The sequence below is a fragment of the Pleurodeles waltl genome, chromosome 2_1 (genome assembly GCF_031143425.1).
Source record: "Pleurodeles waltl isolate 20211129_DDA chromosome 2_1, aPleWal1.hap1.20221129, whole genome shotgun sequence".
NCBI classification, from domain to species: domain Eukaryota; kingdom Metazoa; phylum Chordata; class Amphibia; order Caudata; family Salamandridae; genus Pleurodeles; species Pleurodeles waltl.
Genome location: NC_090438.1, coordinates 275,162,272 through 275,181,613, shown reverse-complemented (window position 1 = coordinate 275,181,613; position 19,342 = coordinate 275,162,272). Strand labels below are relative to the sequence as shown.

Here is a 19,342-nt window from a genome sequence, read left to right as displayed (position 1 = left end):
ATGTTTGAATGGTATGAATGTTAATGGATGTGCGTGCGTGTGTGAAAGAATAAGTGTGTGTGATGTTTTAAAATGAATGTTTGGTGCGTGCATGCATGTTTGAATGGTATGAGTGTTGTTAATGGATGTGTGTGAAAGAATGTGTGTGTGTGTGTGTGTGTCTGTGCCCCGCCCGCCCCCCTCCTCCCTCCTAAAGCTGCCGGCCGCCACTGAAGATACATCCCCAAATTTAAAGCCTTACTATACTGAAGAATGAGAGATATCCTAAAACAGGTGTTCAGAAATACACCGCACTGGTTGATCCAACATTGGTTATTCCTAAAGACTTTCAACTAAAGTGAGAGTCATCATGCACTGTATATATCACAATGCGATGATTTCCATTCAAGTTCCAGGCCTGGAGCCAAAGTCAGCTCCACTCATGGAGGAAAGATCCCCAGGTTGGCATGGGGGGTGGCATGGGTAATGGGCTTTCATTACTTGAGCACTGGCAAGTACTGACTTTGTGTCAGTAGGTGGACCTGCTGAACTGGTCCTGTACGGTAAAAATACATTGTACTGTATGTTTAAACCCACCCTCCTAATACTTCTAAATCGTGGAATATCTGTTGTGAAGGGTGGTAGGGACAACTGCCAGCTGGGCATTTGAACTCTGAACTTGCCTCTACTCTTTAATTCCCCTACATCTCCCTGAAAACAACCCATTAACAATTAAAATGTCAAACTGTCAGGACAGGCTGCTCCCAGATAAGATAAGTGCTAGCAGTCTGCAGATAAGGAGTTTCCACTACAGGAACCAGCTGGGCCTTGATGCACCAATGTCTCAGTGACTGTCCGACCCTGCTGTTGCTAGTACTTTGGTATGGGAGAACAGCCCACAGCGGCCTGGGTCTCCAACCACCCCCTCTACCGACCGGTGGTGTAATTTATTTCTCTGGCTTCTGAGAGGCAGCTGCAACCATGTACCAGGTCGTCCACCCAGCAATGGTCGTTCCTCTTTGTCTGAGTCTCACCTTCTCCAGGCAGAATGCTTCTCCATTCATTACCACGCAATTTCTGGACTGACAAAGAAGATGGTCTTGCCGGAAAATATGACCTTTCAAGCTGTAAAGAGAAGCATGTATTGCACTATAGCCTGCAACATCTGTTTAACCCTGAGGAAAGAGTGGTGTTGCTGTTGCACCTGTATCATTTACTCTAGGAACAACACGATGTGAGAGGTCGGCAAGAATGGACTCTCTTCCATGCGAACTTGAAGATAGCATCCCTGTCAGCATAATGGAAGAGGTGTGATATTATCGTTGTTGGAGGTTGGGGGGAGTCAGGGGCTGGGGCACCAAGGATCTATGAGCCCGTTCCATGAGGAAACATGACAGAATGTGTGATGGCACCCTGGAATGCAGCCACCGGGTAACAAAGTCTGTGGGGTTGGGTCCCTTGACTCCTTCTGGGAGCTCCACCAGCCGGATGTTATTTCAGTGTGAATGCCCTTCGGTATCCACCACTCAATGCTTGAGTAGTTGCATTCTTTTCAGTAACAGCGTAACATTCCCCTATAGCTCACGGACCATATCGTCTGTTTCAGATATACGGAGCTTTGTGCTGGTGATCCTGTCAACCGTATTTTGCAAGTCTTGCCTGAAGAGAGAGTATTTGACACTACGTTCTCCAATCTTTTCACTGCAGGGAGGCTCTGGAGTCATGAATAGCTTGGCATATCGTGACCGGCGATTTGGGGGAGGGCTTGGATGCTGGTCTGGTAAGTCAACCTCTGGGCCCATGCGGGATTTGTACATTTGTCTATGCGTCCAGGACAGTGCCTGTTTGTCTTTCCCCAGGCTCCTCTACAGGTGTATTTTAGCAGTATTGGCATGTGTGGGAGTCCCTGGAGTGTTCGCAGCTGTGATGTGTTTTGTAACGTCTTACCTATGCTGCTCCCTGACACTTCCAATTCACTCCCAGATCTATTTTTGCCAGCTTGCCAGTATCACACCCAGGACTCATCTCCTGACTGTTTGGGTGGGGGGGAACATCAATGCCTACGGAAGTGGGCCAGTCCACAAGGTGGACTAGATTGAGGCCCGCACATAACGCCTCCCTAGGGTGAAGACGGAAGCTGCAAGCTCGGGAAAAGGGCCCTGTATGATTGGTGGGTGTCCTTCAAAGCTACCAATCATGGGTCACCAACCTGAGATAAATGGGGGAGCCTGAACGCTCACTCCACATTGGAGACTCGCAGCTTGACCAAGAAACATCAAAGGGTGAGGATCACACAAGGGGTTAGAGATGACAGGACCCTGTGACTCAAGTTCTTGAGTGGCTTTAATGGGACAGTCATATGGAGAGAACCCTGAATGTCGTCAAAGCAACTGGATCTATTTACTGATGCCACGGAGGCGAAGGGTTTGGGGCGATCATGGATACGGTCTGGACAGTAGCCCTCTGGCCTGGCGCAGGGATGGGATGATGAAGAACATAACCCTCTTAGAGACATTTTTCCTATAGCCGTAGCATTCTCCATATGGGATGACAGGCTGACAAACAGACGACTCACAATATGGTCAGATAATCATGGGGTGGTCCAGGCCTTGAATCTGGGCACATCACGTTGCCCAATGAGAGCACATCTTTTGCACCATTTGGTGGAGTGTCAGCATAAGGATAAAATAGCGGTGAGGGCTAGGCACATCTTGGGATGCGAGAACACAGTGGTTGAGGCTCTATCTCATTTTCAGAGGCAGCGTTTCAATAAGTTGGCTCCCCACACGGATCCAGTCATAACCCCGATTCCCAGGAGGCTGTGGGAACTGGTCGACCTGACCTGACCGTGCTTGTGAACAACGCATTGGCCAGCAAGACTGCAATACATTACCTTAAGTGGTGGGAGGTGTTTCAAGGGATGACAGCCACACCAGGATGGGGGTCAGTCACTGAGAAGGATGTACAAGTATTTGTTGCCTGTGCCTTTAAGGAGGGAAAAACCAAAACCTGGATGCAAGCACATGTCTCTGCAGTGTCGTACTACGCAAAGTTAGGCTCAAGGAAAGACGCCACCAAATCCTTCTACTCAAAGGCAGCCATGAAAGTGTGGGCCAAGTTGCAGCCAAGACAACAGTTTCAACGTAGGCCGCTGGACTTCTCAGCTCTGGTTAAACTGCTGGCTATATTACCCCAAATATGCAGTTTGAACAAGTAATGTTTAGGACAGCTTTCATGTTGGCCTTCTTTGGAGCATATTGGATTAGTAAGATTTACTCCATCCAAAGGTGATCCTGGCAATAAGTGTCTGCAAGGGGAGGGCATCTACCTGAGCAGCGGTCATATGACAATCTGCTTGTGGGGGGTCAAAAACCGATCAGTTGGGAAATATTTGAGGTTGAACTGCCTATACGATGATACGCTTTGCCCAGTGTGCAGCATGCAGGCATACATGTTCATTAGGGTCCAAAAGGGAGCACTGGTTTTCAGTCACAAAGATGGGTCCAACCCCAGTTGATTTCACTTCATAGCAGTCCTCATAATGGCCCTGGCCAAGGCTAGGCTTCCTCCTGATGGGAAGCCTGATAACTGTGAAACAATGGAAGAGCTGACCAGGGAGGCCAGTTCTTGGAGAGGAGGCAGTGCTGGATCAAGGGCCACAAGTAGGTTGGGCAAACATACAAGAGCAACTAGATGCGATGTTGAAGTACCGTGTAATGTCACTAAAATGCTAAAATGTAAAACTGTGGCCATCAGCAATCCCATTAAAGGCTACCTTGTATTCCTAAGAAGGGAAGTGAAGGGGGGGCATCTAAGGGATACCAAGTGGCAAAGGAGGGGTGATGGGACAGACCACATGATTGAGCTGGAAGTCCCTTGCACATACATGAGGGATTCAGAAGCAGGCCAGTCCACAAGGCGTCTCAGATTGAGGCCCTCACTTAGCACCTCCCTATGGCGGGGACAGGAAGCAGCAAATGAGGGAAAAGGGCCCTGTATGATTGGTGGGTGTTCTTCAAAGCCACCAATCATTAGATAAATGGGGGAGCCTGAAACCTTACTCCACATTGGAGACCTGCGGCTTTGTCCCACCCACACCACAGGATTGGAGCGTTGCAGCTGCAGGGTAGAGTAGGGAAGAGGAGGCGGAGAATGACTTGGTCAGCCAGAAGCATGATAGTCAAAAAAGAGACCTGCTCCGACAGGGTCCCTGGGATGCCTTACGGCAGGGGCTTGAATGGAACAGGCATGGGGGGGCCACCAGAGGGTTAGCGGCGGGCGGCCATTGCACTTGCAGCCCGGGGGCCACATGGGCCGCCCACTGGTAGCAAGGAGGAGCAGCCTGGTAGCCACGAAAATCAGCAATCTCAATAAAGGCTCCATCATATTCCTAAGAAGGGGAGGGGGCATCTAAGGGATACCAAGTGGGTCAGGAGGGGTCATAGGAAGGACCACATGGTTGAGCTGAGAGAGGTTATGTCTGGGACCCCATTCATCGTGAAATGGCTCGCTCAGTGCAACCCTTTGTTTCCGCTCTCACCATCTGTGCCGTTCACTGTCCTCTCAAACCCTACCCCCACCTCTCAATTCCTCTGACTGGGGATTGGGGGAGCAGCAACAGACCAAAAGCCTGTTCTGCTCCTCTAGGGTGTGCTGGCTCCCTCTGCTCTGCCCCTCAGGAACGCCGAGCGCCAGGCTGTCCCCTGGATATTCCCATCCGAAGACTGCCACTGGACTCGAGGCTCCTTATCCTGGCCACACTGCCCGCACTCACAGGGCCACCCCAACTGCTGCCTCTACTTGTCATGCCAGGGCTGGACTCACCCCCACTCTTCAATAATGCCGTTGGTCACTCCACCGGCTGTATCGTCACATCCCCGGACAGCGCTCCTCCTATACACCTCTCAGCTTCCCAACAGGTATCTGGGGGCCACGTGCCAAGCAGATTCCATTCTCCTTCAGGGTCTGCAACTGACTTTGCCTCAGACTCTTTGGTCGCCATTGGTTGTGGCCCCACTATCGACGCAAAGGCGCACCACAGAGCAGACGGTGAATGCCCTGTTGTTCATGGCCGATCGCCAGTCAGGGAGTCTGTTCTATATCGCCCCATTGTCACCCCCATCGGGGTTACTTAATCAGGCAGCAGGCTGCTGTCTAGGACAGGTGAGAGGGTGGTGTAGCTAGCGGAGCTTAGTGAGTTGCGTCCACTCTCTTCGGCGTCCAGACCACACCCCTTTTGTTTTTGATTAAAAATGCTTTTTCCACAGAAAAGCAGACATTCACAATTATACAATTGCATTACAAAATGTCAACAGTCCTAGTAGCAAACTATCAGTAGGGCTAAATATAAAAAATTCAAAGCATAATTTATAGAACAGATAACTTTTTTAAATAACATTGGGCAAATATATCACCCCCTGAAGAGAAAGGAATTTGAATCATGATTAAACAACGCACGCATGCTTAATTTTACTGTTCCCTTTCAAACAACCAGTCAGCAGAGCTGACTGGGGTAGTTATATAGCAGTCTCTGGCCAACTTTATGGCCAACAGATCCCTTTCCTTAGTGTATACGATCTGCCCCCATTATCAACCGAACTCCTCTGCAGATTGCGGGAGGTCTTGCTGAATCTTGCCCCAGTGTTATGGGTTCTAGGAGGGTAACTTTAATGCAGCTTTTGCTAGATCAACGGTTTTGGCTGCTCCCTGACCCACAGTTGTCAACCTTTCTAGGCAATATGGCACTGAGTGTAGCATGGCGCATCTATCACCCCGACATGCAGGGCAGGGAAATGGCAATTCATTATATGGGGTCCCTGGAAGCGGTCGTCCTTAGAAACAATACACAGACCCAATCCCTAATTACACAGACACTCCTAGATGACCCATGTCTTTCGATGTAGAGCCAAATCTACCACTGGGGAGATAACGCTAGAAAAGTTATCTACCACCTATGCTCACTCGCCAAGGGACATTGATCAATGTGCAGGTTGGTAGATAAGGCAGGGGGAAGATCACTGACACACTCCTGATAGGGACCTGGTTTGCATCCCACTACACTTACTCTACCACAGACGAGCCCGCCAACTCGGCTTCCCTGCCTAAGGCCTGTTTAAGACCTCCCCTAGAGATTGCCAATATGTATTATAAAGGAAGGTTTAGGCCTAGCAAAAGCTTTATTTGGGCAGGTTGAAAATGCAGTTTAGAATTGTACACAGTCTGCAGTTGTAGGCCAGAGACATGTTTTTAAAGGACTGTTTGGGTGGTGCAAAAAGTGCTGCAGGCCTACTAGTACCATTTAATTTGCAGATCCTGGGTATATGTAGCACCCCTTTTCTAGGTACTTGCAAGTAAAATAAATGTGGCAGTTGGGTATACGCCAATGTTACCATGTTTGAATTAGTGAACACGAGCACTTTAATACTGTTTAGCAGTGGTAAAGTGCACAGAGTCCTAAATGGCAACAAAAACAAGTTAAAAAAAAATAGGAGGGGTGAAGGTAAAAGGTTTGGGGATGACCCTTCAGAGAGGGCCAAGTCCAACAATGTACAAATCGAGATGTGCATTAATACACATTGTACAGCTTGAAACGAAATATAACTGCTAGAAGGTTCTGAGTTCTCAGCTTAGGGCCTTATCCATGCTGGCTGTCGTTTGTAAATATGTGGAACAAATGTGATGATTTCAGTCCAGCTTCCAGTGGGTATGCTGTTTAGGTACTGGTAGATCTCCTCACAAAAGTAATTCTGCTAAGAAGGCAAATCCTGAAAATGTATTGGTGTGTGTCTCAATTACAATATAAGCCATCTTTCAGATAATGGAGTAGATTTTCTTATTTCAAGAGGTGATCCCTTTACATACCTTGCCTTCCAGGCCGTGCACTCTGTAATTGTTCATTGTTGGCTTTGTGTGCACATGCAAGTAGCAGTGCACTTCAACTGTTTCACAGCCCCATCATGTGCTACCACCCCCAAATCATACAGTAGAAAGACTGCACTTGCAGCTGTGAGCCCTAAATAATGAATGTTAAAATTATTAGGTTACAAGCCTTAGTCTTAAATTAAGCTTGACGACACACAAAGAAATATTTGTTAAAATGTTCACAGTAAAATATTAATAAAATCATCTCTTAGAGTTAGAGCTTAGTACTTGTACAGGTTGACTTGAATTGTCTGTGATATTGGTTGGAGTGGTAAGGTTAAACAGAACAAATACTGGTTTTGAAGGCATAGTCTGCACACATAATATAAGCAGGGATGTGGAATTCCTATCGCCCGACGCCCAGGACATCTTGTTTGGGGTCAAGGACAACAAGTTTTTATGTTTACTTTGTCCTTGGGACAACTAGGCCCAACCCTCTGCAGCACAAACCCTTTGGCTGCCTGTTTACAGAGAGTGGAACTCTCTACAGTTGAGGTAATGTGTTTCCAAAAGATAATGCTGTTCGAACTTGTATTTATGGTTCATTATTTGAAAGCCTTCATTATTAGGGTGAGTGCTGTAAATAAATGTTTTACGGTCACACTTCACTACTGACGTTGGTTCCAGTACAAAAAAAAAAAACGTCTATACACATGTTTGAAAAGTTTAGGCTATGAGGCTAAGTATAATGCTCCCAGAATGCTCTCTGATTAGATGCAAATGAAGTGTCATTTAGTAAAATGTGTTGATGCATGCTAGTATTTCCCAAAAATATTTCGAATGGAAAATCAGTGTAACCATTTTCAACACGATTATGGGAATCATGAAAATAAACAAACACTGACAAAGCCAACCGATCTGACATATTTTTTATAAGTCTTTTAGTTTCATCAATGTGTGTCTTGTTTTGACATGGCTTTTGTAACACTTTGTTGTTGTGGGAGCTACCAGGCCCTCAACATTGTAACAAACACTGGCAAAAAAAAAAAAAAACGTTTTTGAACTCTAAAAGCACACGTTGCCACCAGTGGCATAACAAAGGCCCTGCAGCCGCCCTCCAGGGGGCCCCTTCAGCACAGCACCTGCCCTGAGTGAGTCTGGAGAGGGGCCTCCTCCATGTTCTTTGCAAAGGGGCACCCTCCAGTTTCGTTACGTCACTGATTGCCACTGTAGTTCCTGACACTGAACAAAACTACTTTGTGTGCCAATTATGCTCCTTGTGGAAGAGCAGAATGCGATCACTCACAGTAAAGCCAGCCGAAAGAGAGAGAAATAGAAGTTTAATAAAAACAAAATGTCTTTGTTAACACCAGACCTAATTAGGGACCAAGACCCACATGTAGGTAGCTTTTTGCATGTCGCAAACAGCGACTTTCGCTGTTTGCGACGTGCAAAAAGCACATTGCGATGCACAAACCCAGTTTTGCGATTCGGTAACCTGGTTACCGAATCGCAAAACGGGTTTGCGACTCGCAATTAGGAAGGGGTGTCCCCTTCCTAATTGCGACTCGCAGTGCAATGTAGGATTGTTTTGTGCCCGCGAACGCGTGCGCAAACCAATCGCAGTTTGCACCCATTTCAAATGGCTGCTAACACTTTCGCAAAAGGGAAGGGGTCCCATGGGACCCCTTCCCCATTGTGAATGTCACTGTAAACAATGAAACGAAAACGTTTAATTTTTCGTTTTTGTAATGCATCTCGTTTTCCTTTATGAAAAACGGGCTGCATTACAAAAAAAATAAAAACTGCTTTATTAAAAAGCAGTCACAGACATGGTGGTCTGCTGTCTCCAGCAGGCCACCATCCCTGTGAGGGCCGCCATTCGCAAGGGGGTCGCAAATTGCGACCCACCTCATGATTATTCATGAGGTGGGCATTTGTGAAGCCCTTGCGAATCACAGATGATGTCAGGGATACCATCCTACATTCGGATTTGCGACTCGAAAATTGCGAGTCGCTCTGACTCGCATTTTGCAGGTCGCAAATCTGAACCTACCTACATGTGGCCCCAAATTCTTAAAGAAAGTCACAAAAGTGCACCCATGGTATGTCGTACCCCTATAAAATATTTGTGAACTGTATTTTAGCATGGGTAAATACGCATGTGTAGATTTGCTCATGTGAAAATCTATTGAGCATTTGCAAGTTAATTTTCCCTCCAGCCACTTTCTTCCCAACCCTGGAAGAAGTTCTAATTCTGCCATTGTCAGGAGTAAATATCCAACCTTTCTTATTATGGGAAAATATTAGAGAGAAGCTGGTGAAAATCTTTAAAACATGCAGGTTATTAGGTTTGCAGACTCAAAGGCATTCCAGCCCTGGAATTATTGCTTACTGCTTCCTCCAGCCCCAGTATGCAGATCTGCAGAAAGGTGGCAAAATAAGGAAATTGCTACAGTAGGGATTGAAACTGCAAGTATTCAAGCCCTACTATGGTAGTAGCCCTGGCATAATCGGAGAGGCTATTATCAGAGCTCTTACATAATGAGATTGCTGCCATAATTTGTCGCCACACTACATGGCAACAAAGGGACAAGTAGATCTTTTTACAGGACAAGTAGATTTGAGAAGCAACCTGTCCCCTGGACAAGTAGATATTTTAATAAATTCCACACCCCTGATAAGAGAAGACATGTCAGGCTCAGAATCTCTACAAGAAGGCTGGTGGCACCGAAATGTGATATTGCAGCGAGGAGATCTTTATCTTTGGGGTCATTCCTGGGAATCTTAATGGTTGCTTTAGTTAATATGGTGGGCTCACAGATTAGGGACACGTTGATAATGTTCTTTTGAATTAGAGTTTGAACTAATTCGGGAATAATTTGATATTGGGTTGCACTTTTGGCTTATCTTGCTTGAGTAGCGATTCAAATTCGGGCAAAAAACAGAAAAGCAACAATAACTTTTTTAATTCGTCTCCTGTACTTTTGTGTTGTAAATAACTCATTTTTGCTATTATTCAATTTACCGGCCTTCATGAGGATGTAAGGCGACACTGGCCTTGCAGGGATCCGAGTTTGACTGCTGTTTACCACTTTGAGCAGCAAATGATTATCATCCGGTGAAGATGTCCATATAGTATGAGAGCAGTGTTGTAGAACAATTATACGCAGTAGAGATAGATGGAATTCTCATGATAAACATAGTATAGGACATGAGGACATGTAGAAATGTTCTACACTATGATAGGTCTTCCTCCTTGTTCACCTTCTTTCATACGTTTTCTGGACTACCTCCTTGGTTTGTCCACTCTCCACATCTCATCTTCTGACCAGCCTGTTTTGATTAAGATTGACACTTTCCAGAATACATACATATTGCACACTGAATAAGCGTGTAGCAAATTATTTAGCGAGCAGGCTCTGCATTTAACTGGCTTCAATTTTGTTGAGGTGTTATATGATAACATTTAAACTGGTAGAGGATGTGGGGGGATGGTCAGAGCTCCTAACTTTTGAGCTGGGGAACCAGTTTCGAGTCTTGCTATTGGCTCAACATCCTGTGACTCAGGACAAATTACGTAATTTCACCGTGCCTACAAAACTGAATGTGTCCTTGTGTAATGTAACTAGTGCTCACGTAAAGCGATTCAGTACCTTAGGGTCGAGTTTGCACTATATAAAACTGGAGAAAATAAAAGCCTGGACTTTGGCTTTTTTTCTGCACACAGTAAGTTGGTTCGTAGGGTAATGTTTTCACCCCCAGGCATATTATTGCCTTTTATAAATCCCTGTGAAAGTTGTGCTTCAACTATTCACTCATAAAGTTAACCAGTGCTCCTGAGGTGCATCAGTCCAGGACTGTTGCCTACTAGATAAAAGAATGTTGCTAGATGGATCGATTAAGGAAGCTGCTGCTGTAATCGATAGGACATTCATTAATAGCACACCCTGTTCTGTGAACGGGCCAAACAAAAGAAGAAAGGTGAACCTGGGAAGAAGTAAACAGTACTGTTAGCGAAGAGGATTTAAAATTCCCCAAGGAGGCGGAGATTAGTGCAAGATTACGACTAGTCTTGATTAAGATATTGCACATAATCTATTACACCCATCTTAATTGTTGAAGGTTGCCATGATCACCTAGGACTTATGCATTAAGGACTGTAGTGAAATATGTGACTTATCACAGAATCTGGATGTGTCCCAACCCAGGAGCCTTCTGGGTTGGTTTAAGGAGTTGCTTAACCCAAGTAACCAAAACTCCTATGGAAGATGAAGCAAAGCTTACCCTGCTCGATATTTAGAACGATGCCAAAAAACACTAAATTGCTTTGTGATTTAGGTTTAATGATAGCGTGCAGGGATATTGCCAGATGATGTGGCTCTGAGGAACTCCGAGTGATGATTCAATATGGGCTCGTCTATTGCTCAATATAAATGTGTATCCTGAAGAAATAGAACAAATTATGGAACCCTTTGGGAAACATCTGCGGCCTTATGTTGATGACCCAGCGTCTAGGTGTTAAAGTAAATGTGATTGAACCGATGTTACTGGAAAGGTTTTAAATGTCATTATTTGTGAAGGAGCAGACAGTTTAAGGTTTTGTGAAAGTGGATAATGATATATTCTGTACCTTGAACTTTTAATGAATTTCGAATTTTTAATTCCAAAGTCGTGATGATTTATGCCTTCTGTTATGCTCGGTTTTATATTGCAATGCAGAGAAAGTTTTATTTTAATACACTTTGCCCAAGAATTTAATAATAAATAACAGTTGATCAAATCATCTTTTTGCTTTCAGTTTTAGCCTGCCTTGGATTTCTCTCGCCAGCAAATCGAGGAGCCTTAATGACGTGTGCTGTTGTATTGTGGGTTTTACTGGGTACTCCTGCTGGATATGTGTCTGCCAGAATGTACAAAAGTAAGGATTGTTTGCCCTTTAAAGTTACTTGTATTATGCTGTGAAGGTATAGCAGTTAAGTTTGTGTTTTGGCTGTATATGCGAAGGTATGAACAGCACTTTACGCTTTTAATAGCCACTTGGTTGCCGTTTCCAATGCACCAAACGTTTTTAGTGTTTCTTTCATACAGAACAGGCATTTTGTTCTATCACCAAAAAAGTTGCCTTACTCTTTTAGTATGTTTTGTGTATTGCAAAACTCTTCCATAGTTTAGTTTATCCGTTGCAGGTCATGAAATTGGGGCAATAAATAAATAAATAATTAACATCTATTATCAACATAACATTTTATCCAGAGGTAAGGAAGCAATCAATAGTGGTTTATACTTGGGGTCAAGATGCATCCGACTACCAGGTGAACTCGAGTGAGTCTCCCGCGTTGACAGTCTTATTAATGCTGACAAAAATTACAAAAGTCTCCTTATATTGATAAAAAAAATCTTACACTAGTGATTCTGCAGGTGATGCAAGTGCTTGCAATGAAAACTGCATTCAGAATAGAAGAAAATAAGTTAAATATACTCTTCAATTTCTCACGTTATCACTGCTCCAAACTTATGCTGTCCGCCAAACATATGCTGTCTGGCGCGCTTTAAAAAAGTATAAATTTTCAAATAAATAGTACCAAACTGGTTAAGAAAGACCAATAACAATAACTTAATTCTTTTCCTGTTTCTATGCACTGTAAATAGCCTATGTTGCAATTACTTCTCGGCCTTCAGGAGGACAGAAGGCTGTGCTCACCTTGTAGGGGACATAATCTTATTACCTGCTGCTCACTGCTTTGAGTGGCAAGGATTGTCATTGACCTGTCCATATGCCCCATGAGGATATATTTCAATTTCAATTTCAGCTTTATTTCGGTAAAACAATACAATAAAAGCATACCGACACAATTCATACATTTCTAAAAGAAAACAAAAGCAATTTGGTTAAAACAGTAAAACCAGACATATCATAAGATTAAAAAAAATAAAATCCAGGACTCCCCCAAGGTCATACAGTACAGTTAGATAAAAGAAAAGAATAAGCAAATGATCGATTAAAACACTGTAGAAATACACAGTACACATCACTTTACAAAATACCAAGAATATTATAGAATAACCATAAATACAATCTGTGTGCACAAAACAAATGGGATTGATATCTGACTGTTAATAGCAATGGCTGTGTACTGGCAAGAAAGTTCACTTGGTCTCTAGAACTATAAGTAAGCACAAAAAATGACCATTGTAAAGATAGAATTTCGTGCTTGTTTTGTAAGACATTTGTCCCTAGCATACCAAAGTGCCTCTAAGAATCTTGGCAATGTGCCTACCACCATCACATGTGGTCTTGATTTGCTAGTTTTTAAGAGCTGAGTGAAAATCTCTAATGCCCAACGATTTCTTTTTCTCATACATGCCTATATTCGGCTGAAGGCCAAAAAAGGCAAACAATCAAGTATTACAAAAGACACATGTAGGAAGTTGGCTCTGTATGTGCTATTTCAAAGTAAGGAATAGCATGCACAGAGTCCAAGGGTTCCCCTTAGAGGTAAAATAGTGGTAAAAAGAGATAATACTAATGCTCTATTTTGTGGTAGTGTGGTCGAGCAGTAGGCTTATCCAAGGAGTAGTGTTAAGCATTTGTTGTACATACACATAGACAATAAATGAGGTACACACACTCAGAGACAAATCCAGCCAATAGGTTTTGTTATAGAAAAATATCTTTTCTTAGTTTATTTTAAGAACCACAGGTTCAAATTTAACATGTAATATCTTGTTGGAAAGGTATTGCAGGTAAGTACATTAGGAACTTTGAATCATTTCAATTGCATGTATACTTTTCAAGTTATTCACAAATAGCTATTTTAAAAGTGGACACTTAGTGCAATTTTCACAGTTCCTGGGGGAGGTAAGTTTTTGTTAGTTTTACCAGGTAAGTACGACACTTACAGGGTTCAGTTCTTGGTCCAAGGTAGCCCACCGTTGGGGGTTCAGAGCAACCCCAAAGTTACCACACCAGCAGCTCAGGGCCGGTCAGGTGCAGAGTTCAAAGTGGTGCCCAAAACGCATAGGCTTCAATGGAGAGAAGGGGGTGCCCCGGTTCCAGTCTGCCAGCAGGTAAGTACCCGCGTCTTCGGAGGGCAGACCAGGGGGGTTTTGTAGGGCACCGGGGGGGACACAAGCCCACACAGAAATTTCACCCTCAGCGGCGCGGGGGCGGCCGGGTGCAGTGTTAGAACAAGCGTCGGGTTCGCAATGGAAGTCAATGAGAGATCAAGGGATCTCTTCAGCGCTGCAGGCAGGCAAGGGGGGGCTTCCTCGGGGAAACCTCCACTTGGGCAAGGGAGAGGGACTCCTGGGGGTCACTTCTGCAGTGAAAGTCCGGTCCTTCAGGTCCTGGGGGCTGCGGGTGCAGGGTCTTTTCCAGGCGTCGGGACTTAGGTTTCAGAGAGTCGCGGTCAGGGGAAGCCTCGGGATTCCCTCTGCAGGCGGCGCTGTGGGGGCTCAGGGGGGACAGGTTTTGGTACTCACAGTCGTAGAGTAGTCCGGGGGTCCTTCCTGAGGTGTTGGTCCTCCACCAGCCGAGTCGGGGTCGCCGGGTGCAGTGTTGCAAGTCTCACGCTTCTTGCGGGGAGTTGCAGGGTTCTTTAAAGCTGCTCCTTTGGATAAAGTTGCAGTCTTTTTGGAGCAGGTCCGCTGTCCTCGGGAGTTTCTTGTCGTCGTCGAAGCAGGGCAGTCCTCAGAGGATTCAGAGGTCGCTGGTCCCTTTGGAAGGCGTCGCTGGAGCAGAGTTCTTTGGAAGGCAGGAGACAGGCCGGTGAGTTTCTGGAGCCAAGGCAGTTGTTGTCTTCTGGTCTTCCTCTGCAGGGGTTTTCAGCTAGGCAGTCCTTCTTCTTGTAGTTGCAGGAATCTAATTTCTAGGTTCAGGGAGAGCCCTTAAATATTAAATTTAAGGGCGTGTTTAGGTCTGGGGGGTTAGTAGCCAATGGCTACTAGCCCTGAGGGTGGGTACACCCTCTTTGTGCCTCCTCCCAAGGGGAGGGCGTCACATCCCTAATCCTATTGGGGGAATCCTCCATCTGCAAGATGGAGGATTTCTAAAAGTTAGTCACCTCAGCTCAGGACACCTTAGGGGCTGTCCTGACTGGTCAGTGACTCCTCCTTGTTTTTCTCATTATCTCTCCTGGACTTGCCGCCAAAAGTGGGGGCTGGGTCCAGGAGGCGGGCATCTCCACTAGCTGGAGTGCCCTGGGGCATTGTAACACGAAGCTTGAGCCTTTGAAGCTCACTGCTAGGTGTTACAGTTCCTGCAGGGGGGAGGTGTGAAGCACCTCCACCCAGAGCAGGCTTTGTTTCTGTCCTCAGAAAGCACAAAGGCTCTCACCGCATGAGGTCAGACACTCGTCTCTCAGCAGCAGGCTGGCACAGACCAGTCAGTCCTGCACTGAACAATTGGGTAAAATACAGGGGGTATCTCTAAGATGCCCTCTGTGTGCATTTTTTAATAAATCCAACACTGGCATCAGTGTGGGTTTATTATTCTGAGAAGTTTGATACTAAACTTCCCAGTATTCAGTGTAGCCATTATGGAGCTGTGGAGTTCGTTTTTGACAGACTCCCAGCCCATATACTCTTATGGCTACCCTGCACTTACAATGTCTAAGGTTTTGCTTAGACACTGTAGGGGCATAGTGCTCATGCACATATGCCCTCACCTGTGGTATAGTGCACCCTGCCTTAGGGCTGTAAGGCCTACTAGAGGGGTGACTTACCTATGCCACAGGCAATGGGAGGTTGGCATGGCACCCTGAGGGGAGTGCCATGTCGACTTAGTCATTTTCTCCCCATCAGCACACACAAGCTGGCAAGCAGTGTGTCTGTGCTGAGTGAGGGGTCCCTAGGGTGGCATAAGACATGCTGCAGCCCTTAGAGACCTTCCCTGGCATCAGGGCCCTTGGTACCAGGGGTACCAGTTACAAGGGACTTACCTAGGTGCCAGGGTTGTGCCAATTGTGGAAACAATGGTACATTTTAGGTGAAAGAACACTGGTGCTGGGGCCTGGTTAGCAGGGTCCCAGCACACTTCTCAGTCAAGTCAGCATCAGTATCAGGCAAAAAGTGGGGGGTAACTGCAACAGGGAGCCATTTCTTTACACAAGCCCCCCCCAGCCCACAGGCCAGGAGACTCAGCCAAAGCTGGGAGAGTCTTCCTAGTCTGTCAGGCGAGGAAGAGTAGAGGAAATAGGCTGGTTTGTTGCAGGGCCTACTCTGCCTTACATCCTCCTGTTCAGGTCATTCCCTCTGGGGAACTGACCCACTTCCACAGTGATAGGACCTAGTCTGAACTGCCTCTTGTATGTGCTTTTTATGTCTTCACCCATTCTCTCTATTTTGGGGTTAGAGGTATCCACCTCTGCTTATCTTAGCCAGGGTCACCCCTAGCTTACCCAAAGAGGTTACCCAGAGCTGGAGTAACCCCACCATGACCAACAGGGTCAGGGGGCCTAACTTGCTATTTGGCATGGGGTCAGACCACCATGCCAAGGATAGTGCAGCCATAAAGGCTAACACCCAGCAGAGGCCACTGACAGCTATCAGTGCCCAGAACCACACCTTTAGCTCTTCACCTACAAGGGAAGGGGCTAAGTTACAGGCTTCTTTGGGTTCAGGGTGCCTGTCTGCTGTATTAGAGTGGGGGGTTACCACATCTTGTAGTAAACACCCTTCTTCCACTCTTTCTTCTGTTAGCTGAGGAGCCACCCACTCAGGCTTAACAGTTGCCTGACTAGCCAGGACTTCTTGTGGGTCAGGTTGGACTTTATCAGAGCCACTTTTGGAGTTCTCCCCTACTGGAGCAGAATCTCCTTGGCTTGCTGGAACCTTGGCTAAAGGTTGTCCACCTTTCCTACTCGGTTTCCTTTTCTTTTTCTTCTGGGGCCTACTTGCATTTACTGCAGAGGCAGGCACTCCAGAATCCTTGGTAGAGGACTGGCACTGGACCAGTTCCTCTCTTGGGCTCTGACTAACCTCTGGGTAGTCATTTCCAAGGAGACAATCAAGGGGGAGGTCTGTACTGACTACCACCCTTCTCCAGCTAAAAGTCCCACCCACTTCTATGGGCACAAAAGCCACAGGCCTATCAGTGACCCTGTCTGGGCTAACTCTTACTCTGGCCATCTCACCTGGGATGTACTGGTTTGAGAACACCAGCCTGTCATGCACAATAGTGTGACTGGCACAAGTGTCTCTCAGGGCAGTGGCTGGGATTCCATTCACCAGTAGGTGGTGGAAGTGTCTACTTCCCTCTGGAATCTCCAACTCACCTGTTGGGCCCTTTTTCCAGTTGAAGGCTATGAAGACCTCCTCATCTGAGGAGTCATCCCCAATAGCTACACTGGTCACCCCTGGAGTTTTGCTAGGGGGTTTGTTTTTGGGACAAGAAGTGTCCTTGGTGTGGTGCCCTGTCTGTTTACAGTTATGGCACCATGCCTTAGTGGCATCCCAGCTCTTACCCTGGTACCCACCTTTGTTTTGGGTTGTGTCTCTGGGCCCACCCACCTGGTCTGGTTTTTGGGGGCCTACAGGGGACTCTTTTTCTTTGTTTCTAGTGTCACCCACTTTCTCCTGGGGAGGCTTTGTAACCCCTTTCTTTTGGTCACCCCCAGTGGAAGTTTTGGTTACCCTAGTCTTGACCCAGTGGTCTGCCTTCTTTCCCAATTCTTGGGGAGAAATTGGACCTAGGTCTACCAGATACTGATGCAACTTTTCATTGAAGCAGTTACTTAAAATGTGTTCTTTCATAAACAAATTATAAAGCCCAACATAGTCATACACTTCATTTCCAGTTACCCAACCATCCAGTGTTTTCACTGAGTAGTCAACATAATCAACCCAGGTCTGGCTCGAGGATTTTTGAGCCCCCCTGAATCTAATCCTATACTCCTCAGTGGAGAATCCAAAGCCCTCAATCAGGGTACCCTTCATGAGGTCATAAGATTCTGCATCTTTTTTAGAGAGTGTGAGGAGTCTATCCCTACACTTTCCTGTGAACATTTCCCAAAGGAGAGCACCCCAGTGAGATTTGTTCACTTTTCTGGTTTCACAAGCCCTCTCAAAAGCTGTGAACCATTTGGTGATGTCATCACCATCTTCATATTTAGTTACAATCCCTTTGGGGATTTTCAACATGTCAGGAGAATCTCTGACCCTAGTTATGTTGCTGCCACCATTGATGGGTCCTAGGCCCATCTCTTGTCTTTCCCTTTCTATGGCTAGGATCTGTCTTTCCAAAGCCAATCTTTTGGCCATCCTGGCTAACTGGATGTCCTCTTCACTGGAGTTATCCTCAGTGATTTCAGAGTTGTTGGTCCCTCCTGTGAGGGAACCAGCATCTCTGACTATTATTTGTGGAGTCAGGGCTTGAGAAGCCCTGTTCTCCCTAGATAGGACTGGTGGGGGGGAATCACCCTCCAAGTCACTATCATCATCCTCTGTGTTGCCATCCTCAGAGGGGTTGGCTCTTTCAAACTCTGCCAGCAGCTCCTGGAGCTGTAGTTTGGAAGGTCTGGAGCCCATTGCTATTTTCTTTAGTTTACAGAGTGACCTTAGCTCTCTCATCTGTAGATGGAGGTAAGGTGTGGTGTCGAGTTCCACCACATTCACATCTGTATTAGACATTATGCTTCTAAAAGTTGGAATACTTTTTAAGAAACTAAAACTAGTTCTAGAATCTAATTCAAACTTTTACCAAACTTTTAAACTCTAAAAGAAAATGCTAACAGGGACTAACACAAGGCCCTAGCAGGACTTTTAAGAATTTAGAAAACTTTTCAAATTGCAAAAATCAATTTCTAATGACAATTTTGGAATTTGTCGTGTGATCAGGTATTGGCTGAGTAGTCCAGCAAATGCAAAGTCTTGTATCCCACCGCTGCCACCAATGTAGGAAGTTGGCTCTGTATGTGCTATTTCAAAGTAAGGAATAGCATGCACAGAGTCCAAGGGTTCCCCTTAGAGGTAAAATAGTGGTAAAAAGAGATAATACTAATGCTCTATTTTGTGGTAGTGTGGTCGAGCAGTAGGCTTATCCAAGGAGTAGTGTTAAGCATTTGTTGTACATACACATAGACAATAAATGAGGTACACACACTCAGAGACAAATCCAGCCAATAGGTTTTGTTATAGAAAAATATATTTTCTTAGTTTATTTTAAGAACCACAGGTTCAAATGTAACATGTAATATCTTGTTGGAAAGGTATTGCAGGTAAGTACATTAGGAACTTTGAATCATTTCAATTGCATGTATACTTTTCAAGTTATTCACAAATAGCTATTTTAAAAGTGGACACAGTGCAATTTTCACAGTTCCTGGGGGAGGTAAGTTTTTGTTAGTTTTACCAGGTAAGTACGACACTTACAGGGTTCAGTTCTTGGTCCAAGGTAGCCCACCGTTGGGGGTTCAGAGCAACCCCAAAGTTACCACACCAGCAGCTCAGGGCCGGTCAGGTGCAGAGTTCAAAGTGGTGCCCAAAACGCATAGGCTTCAAT

General features: G+C 45.6%; 1 protein-coding gene across 1 annotated transcript in view; it reads left to right on the top strand.

Moving 5' to 3' along the window:
* Positions 1-19,342, top strand: part of LOC138263236 (transmembrane 9 superfamily member 2-like) — a 696,131-nt gene that overhangs the window by 391,570 nt on the left and 285,219 nt on the right. The window contains exon 11 of the mRNA XM_069212440.1: positions 11,642-11,761. Within this exon, the coding sequence (XP_069068541.1) occupies positions 11,642-11,761 (120 nt within the window). The remainder of the gene's footprint in view (positions 1-11,641; positions 11,762-19,342) is intronic.